This window comes from Abramis brama, assembly GCF_963993115.1.
Source record: "Abramis brama genome assembly, chromosome: 11".
Classification (NCBI taxonomy): domain Eukaryota; kingdom Metazoa; phylum Chordata; class Actinopteri; order Cypriniformes; family Leuciscidae; genus Abramis; species Abramis brama.
In genome coordinates this window covers 11,669,608-11,677,302 of record NC_139973.1, presented here as the reverse complement: position 1 = coordinate 11,677,302, position 7,695 = coordinate 11,669,608, and the positions used below count along the sequence as shown (strand labels likewise).

Sequence of the window (7,695 nt, the reverse complement as noted above, 5' to 3'; positions counted from 1 at the left end):
AAATCGTTTATATATAAACTAAAGAGCAGAGGCCCCAAAATGGAGCCCTGTGGGATACCCATTATGGATTGTAGTGGTGTTGAGAGTTCAGTGTTTATTTTAACACGTTGCACTCTATGCTCCAGATATGATGCAAACCAGCCGATAGCATGTTCAGAGAAGTTGAAGGTGGTGAGTTTATTCAAGAGTATATTGTGGTTCACGGTGTCAAATGCCTTTTTTAGGTCTATAAACACAGCTCCCACAACATTACCCTTGTCCAACTCTTAATGTTCTCGGTAAGGTAGCAGTTTTACTTGAAAATCTTTTACTATAAATCTTTAAGAAAATCAGTTTCCACTGTTCTTAAAGAAAAATTCATAGCCTATTATTCTGTCTTTTTTTCCATGCAGTGAATGATTAAATATACAGAATGGTGATTCAGAGCCACTGTTGAAAGTCAAGCAGGTTTGGGAAAAAATTTGCTTTTGGGCGAGCAAATAATGCATTTTTGGGTGAACTATCCCTTTAAGATTTAATATGAACACCTTGCTCCATTCAGACAGAGATTAACAAAACTCATTATCTCTGAAAACAAAACTTGCATTTAAGATCTTTGTTTAGTGAATTTAGTTCTAGAATACATGTTTAACAGGTCTGCATTGTGAAAACAGGGCAAGGACCAAATAATAATAATAAAAACAGATTAGTGCGACATTAGAGTGATTAGATGAGTGACGAGCAGAGACTGAAGAAGTGAATATAAAAAGGGTTTATGAGAGGCAAAGAGAACCAAATCCACCATCTCCATTCATTCTGCAAGACAAGAGACGGTTTGAGAAGATGTGGAGGTTAACGTGTGTCAGTTTGGCCCTGCTCTTGTCTGTTCAAGGTAAGGACTTACACTTAATGTTTAAGGTAGAAACTTTATCAGCTCTAAATGTTTCTGCAATGCTCCTCTTTCTTGTGAGGTAATTTAATTTAATTATTTAGTTGGATGGTCATATGCAGCTAAAGTAACGTAATGTTTTTTCTCTCAAATGTGTACGACCGTCTCTTCCACCACAGGTTCACTTTCTCAGCTGAATGGTAAGACCTTGTCTCATTCTTCAGATGTTTTATATATAGATATAGTCATAGCACAGAAATATGCATGTGAATAATCTCTCTCTCTTTCTCTCTCATAGTTTGTGGACAAGCCCCTCTAAACACCCGTATTGTGGGTGGTGTGGATGCCTTTGAGGGGTCGTGGCCGTGGCAGGTCAGTCTGCACAGCTCTACCTATGGAGGTCATTTTTGCGGAGGATCCCTCATCAACAGTGAATGGGTGCTGACGGCAGCTCACTGTTTACCTGGGTAAAATTCACATCACAACTATTCATCCAAACAGGCTCTGAGAGATCGTTTTTACACTATTGATTCATTTTCACGTTTTCAGTGTCAGTGCATCCAGTCTCCGTGTGTACTTGGGAAAGAGGACACAGCAGGGAGTCAATACCTATGAAATCAGTAGTAATGTTGTCACAATCATCGTCCACCCCTCCTACGACAGTCAAACCAGCGACAATGACATCGCTCTGCTGCGCCTGTCCTCCACCGTTACCTTTAATGACTATATTAGACCCGTGTGTCTGGCAGCCCAGAACAGCGTCTTCAATGCCGGCACCAGCAGCTGGATCACAGGATGGGGAAACATTCAATCTGGAGGTACAAACACATACAAACTCATTCGTTCACACATACATCTACTCATAACAACACTAATATGATTGTGTGTACCCTGTTCAGTGAGCCTACCTGCTCCTGGGACTCTGCAGGAAACTATGGTTCCAGTGGTGGCTAATGATCAGTGTAATACTCTGCTGGGTTCTGGATCTGTTACCAACAACATGATCTGTGCTGGTTTATTGGAGGGAGGCAAAGACACCTGCCAGGTACAACAGTCAACCAGATCATTATTAAGTGTGCACATCAAAACATGCTGCGTGTCTGAAAGTCCATTATGTTTTTCTAACATATCTTGACACCCAAACGTCTATCTATGCTTCTTTTTTATATACATTCTATGTGATTCTTTCTGGCCATGTTTGATGAGAAGTTAGTCCCATAAAGAAAAACCCTCTGTCTTTCTGTAGGGTGACTCTGGAGGTCCAATGGTGAGCAAGCAATGTTTGGTGTGGGTTCAGTCTGGTATCACCAGCTGGGGTTATGGCTGTGCCGATCCCAACGCACCTGGTGTTTACACGCGTGTTTCACAGTATGAGAGTTGGATCTCCACCACCATTGTCCAGAATCTCCCAGGATTTGTCATCTTCAACCCCTCAGGCACATGCCAATCTGTTTCTACGACCTTACCTGTTTCTACTACATCTCCTACTTCTACCACCTCAACTGCTTCTATATTACCTGCCGTCTCACGACCTTCTACTACTTCAGCAACAACAACTACTACCCTAAGACGTCCACCCAATCAGAGTAACTCTCTCTCTCTCACACACTATACACTCCTGTACACAGTTATGCCTCCTTAACACCACTCACTTCTAATGCTTGTTAAAATGTCTTTTTGTTGTAGCCTCAATTTCTTGTAGAAAGAGATGTGGTGAGAGATCTGACATCCGCAACCGTTGCAACTGCAATAATCGCTGCCGCATAAACTGCTGTAGGGATTATGAAAAACAATGCAGTAAGTCCATATACACATGCAACTGTTTATGGTGCTTGTTCTGAAATAAAATTCAAATCACTTAATCAGTAAGTTACTTACTACAGTAATCCAGCAATGTTACACAATCTCTGTATTTTTTTTGTGTCTCTGCAGGGGGTCAAGGGTGGTAACTCTTGGTTGGCACAAGCTTCTACGTGGCACAACTCTCTCTCTCTCCATATATATATGTTTTCTGTTTCTTCATACATTCTATAAGCTGTCCATGTACAGCTTATAGAATAAATATATAAATATCTCTTTAAATCAGCACAAAAGGACTCAGATTTCTCTGTTCAGACTTAAAGGTATAGCGGAGGATTTTTTACTTCCGGGTGGATCACCTATACTATTGGTCCTCCTAATTGTCAATCATTCTGGTGAATCAATCAAACTTATTCAAAAAGTGGAGAGGGCGGGTCTTATCTAAAATTCGGAAAGATCCTCCACTATACCTTTAAGATTTATTTTAAATCAAATGTGTCAAAAAACTAAATTTCAAATTCATGTAGCATACAAAATCATTTGAAAAATGTGTATTATAAATATATCAGCATTAAGTGATAATATAATTTGAGTCTGTAATCTGTATCTGTATAAGTGACTAAATAAATACTTTGCATCACATGGCTTGTAAAGTCTTTTGCTGTAATAAATTACACCAACAGGGGACGTTGTTTTACAATTGAAAAGTATCACTAGGACAGTCGCATAGAAAAGTATAAACTGATTAAACACATTAATCATAAAACCTTTGGTCAATGGAGGCTGTTTAGATGTTGAGGTACTGCTATGATGAAACACTGGCATGTTCAAACCATTAACGAGTATAGATGTCATTTTACATTAACTTTTGTAAAGCTTTATTTTCTAACAAAACAGTGACTTACCACCACCACCACCACCAAAAAAAGAAGAAAAAAAGAGAAGATTTTCTTATAGTACTGTAGTTGTTGTATTTCAAACTATGAAAAAAATCTGAAAACAACAAGGATAATATTAGTTTTAAGTAGAAAAATATCCTAGTGTGTTAACAATGCTAAATACATCCAAAGGTCATTGTGGACTCATGGGACATTAATAAACATGCAGCATTTTCATTAGAATAACTAAGCTTTATAACTAGACCTTAATTTTTAAAGGGATACTTCACTTTAAAATGAAAATTCTGTCATAATTTACTCACCCTCAAGTTGTTTCAAACCTGTATGAATAAAGAGTAACTACTAGAATTTTACACTCAACATCTTATAATAATGTTAAAAATTAATACAATAATGATGTTCAATAAATCATGCTGATGATGTTGTGTAGTAGTAAAAATGTCATCAAACAGTAAAAGCTTACTCACGGAAAGCATTCAATAACGAAACTTGTGGCAATAAATATTGCCGTTGTATTAATTACAAGGTAACTAGGAACAAGGATATAATAAATCAACACGCAATTCACGTAACATCTCACCATACAATAAACCCACAGCCTTGACACAAAGGATAGTTTGCCACCAGGATTTTCCCCACTACAATAGTTAAATTTCAATGAAGTTTAGAAAAAAAAAGATGAATGACTGACTTGGAAGGGGGAAATTCTTTTAGGAAAGATAGTTCATGATAAGATTCAGGATGAGGTTATGGTCTATAAGGAAGTAGCAACAAAAAGACTGCCGGAAGTCTTGAATTCATTAGAGGATACACAATTGACTTACTACCAGTTACTCAACATAAGGTGATAACATTTATTTCTAGGGTGAGCATTAATCCAATCTGACATTAATTATTTTTTGTGGTTTCTTTAACCTCCAAAGAGTGGAGGTGGCCCAATACCCTCATAATTTACTCACCCTCATGCCATCCCTGATATATATGACTTTCTCTTCTGTGGAACACAAACAAATTATTAGAAAAATAACCTATCTCTTTGAGTCCATATAATGCAAGCGGACCGGTCTGTCAAAAATGACGATTCAAAAACAACAAACAAGGCGGTAATCCATACAACCCCAGAAGCGAAACGATATGTGTGTGTGAGAGAAAAAATGTAATGAAGTAATTAGCAATTACAGTACTAATGAATTAATTCATAGACTGATGGACTATACTAATATACTAATAAATTACAAAATATTCATGTTATTTTAGTTTTTATTAATATTTTTGGTGTGTTTTTTATTTCAGTCATAGTTATTTTAGTAGACCTACATCAAGTTAAACTAAATGAAAATGTGACATTTTTTATATATATTATTTCAGTCAAAATGTATATTATTTCATGTAACAACTTTTTTTTAATGGTTTTAGTTAATTTAACTACATTGTGCCATTTAGAGCACTGGAATCCGGATTTGGTAATCTTGAAAAGTATGATGGGTTACCTGATCCTGAACAGAAAAATTTCCAAATTCTGATCATTCTTCATTATTAAATATTAATGACAAATAATGACAAAGCGTCATTATTAAATATTTTGCATATCTCAGTACGTTTCACTTTGAAATTGTTTAAGGATAATTTTTTTACAGTCAGTGGCAGTGCCATTTACTAACAGCTTCAATGTATTTTTGTCATGAAGTTCCTTGAACATCAGAAAGTTTCATTGTACAATGAACTCTTTTGTCACAAAAGGTCAAGATTTCTCATGATATCACCCTAACAGTGAACCAGCTTCAGAAAAATACAATCCTCCAATAAAATTTTAATCTTGACCCCAACTGAACATATGCCAAAACACATACACACAAACATCGCTCAACAAATCTCTAACACTTGGCTATGCATATTTACCAGGTACATAATTACATTGTGTGATGTTACATAAGCACAGTCTTAACATGTTTGGACTGTCTTATTAGCTTTATCTCTAGATCCTTAAACAGTCTATTCTCTTGTTGTTCCTGCAATACTTGTTTCAGCAGCTTTTTCCACATGATGACTTGATATTTTGAAACATTCATGTCATTGTAACTGCTTCCAAAATGCGTCATCTCAAATGTACCATATTGACATGACCTCCGTGCATATGGCTTAGAAGAAAAGTGCTTTTCAACAGGATTTCAGGTCTTTTGTATGGTTGTCAGCATCTATTAATAGTTTGGACTCACGCTATACTAAAAGACAAACATTTTTGTAAAGACCTGAAAATAACTGAATGTACAGAATTTTAATTACCAATATTTTGTAGGTGTTGTTGCTAATATCGTTATGTTATTTATATGGACAAGCCCTACTAAATAAGCAGTCATTTAGCAGACACTTTAATCCAAAGCAATTTAAAGTTTTCTGAATATAGAAAAATCCCCCTGGAGGAACCGGAGCTTCAAGGCAAGAATAGTTATTTTCATTTCCACAAACTAGCAGTCTTCTAATTATACCAGCCCTGAGGTTTAGCTATTGTCACACCTGCCCTATTTTGTAAATTAATTTTGGTGTCTGTTCACAATCCAAGAGACTTAAAGTAAACAAAATATACCTTTTGGAATGCCACCTTTTTAAAGTCACTGTTTTATGAGTGACACAGTGTTATTAATGGGTGAAAACGTTTGATATGTTAGAATATGTTCTTGAGATAAAATACATTTTGAATGTAATTGAACTGCATTTTGAACTGCATTCTGTGTTAAATGTTTTAAACGTAGAGGTTTTAATGAATACTGTATTACTGGTGCTTCAGTTGATTCTTTATGTGGTTCAATGTCATGATGCTCAATTTTGAATTTATTTTTTAATCCATAAAAATGTCTTGTGAGACAAAAGTATTTTGTCCCCATAAACAATATTTATGTGTGTGTGTGAGTGTGTGTGTGTGGGGGGGGGAGTACCAAGAAAAAGATATATTTTTAGAGTAAACTAAGACTTTTCATTAAAATGTGATATAAAATTAACATGAATACAAACAAAACAAAGAAATACCTCCCCTCCCTCCCTCCCCCCTCATAATAGTCGACAAAGTCATCAAGCATAAAATACTGTTTTGTCATCCTTGTGCCCTTGAAAAAAGTACTTCATTAAAGGATATCACACACAACAAAGTAATTCTATGTTTGACGTGTCTTACAGGATTCTACAGTCTCCTCTGAAGCCTTTTGATCTCTGATTAATGAGCGCATTTTAAGACAATTCGATGTTAGGCTGACAGAAGGCTTATTCTAAGACCAACTTTCAGGATTCTGTATTCTTTATGTTGCCGGATCTTAAGATATGTGATTTCACAATTATGTTAAAGGTAAGAGAAATGGACGGGAACCTGAGAGCCAAACAGATCACGTCTGCACAGACACTAGACAAACAAAAAAAATATTAAAGAGATCCAAGACACTGTAAAGCATATATATATCATCTGTCAAAAGTTTGGAAACATTACAATTTTTTATGTTTTTGAAAGGAGTCTCTTCTGCTCATTGCTCACCAAGGCTGCATTTATTTAATTAAAAATACAGTAAAAACAGTAATATTGTGAAATATAATTACATGATAATTAAACATAATAATTAAATAATATAATTAAAAGAACTGGTTTTTAATAATAATAAAAAGAAAAGTAGTTTATTTATCTGAAAAAAAGTCATTTATTCCTGTGGTTGCAAAGCGAAATTTTCCACATCATTGCTCCACTCTTCTGTCACATGATCATTCAGAAATCATTCTAATATGTTGATTTGCTGCTTAAGAAACATTTATTATTATTATTATTATTATTATAAATGCTGAAAACAGCTGTGCTGCTCAACATTTTTGTGGAAATTGTGATTTTTGCACTACTGAATATAATATAATAGTAGGCATATTATATGTTAATAATAGCTATAATTTATTAATTCCACACTTTTTTGTTATACTTAATTCAAAATAAAATATTAATGTTTTGATAATATCCATTTCTGATAATCCCAGGTTGATATGGTCACGCAGGCTAGTTCTTGTGGCCACGAGAAATAGCTAGATAGCTAGAAATAGCTATAGATGTCGTTCCCACAATATGATCTCGAGGCCACGACTTCACATCGCATGGCCAGA

The 7,695-nt window shown here is 35.3% G+C and overlaps 1 protein-coding gene across 1 annotated transcript; it reads left to right on the top strand.

The window, feature by feature from the left end:
- Nucleotides 1–774: 774 nt before the first annotated feature.
- Nucleotides 775–3,309, top strand: prss60.1 (serine protease 60.1). Its single transcript, XM_084129257.1, has 8 exons — nucleotides 775–871; nucleotides 1,048–1,068; nucleotides 1,167–1,335; nucleotides 1,418–1,686; nucleotides 1,768–1,913; nucleotides 2,115–2,454; nucleotides 2,555–2,665; nucleotides 2,801–3,309. Exons 1-8 carry the CDS (start codon nucleotides 823–825, stop codon nucleotides 2,815–2,817), a joined length of 1,122 nt encoding a protein of 373 aa, XP_083985383.1. The 5' UTR covers nucleotides 775–822; the 3' UTR covers nucleotides 2,818–3,309.
- Nucleotides 3,310–7,695: the final 4,386 nt, after the last annotated feature.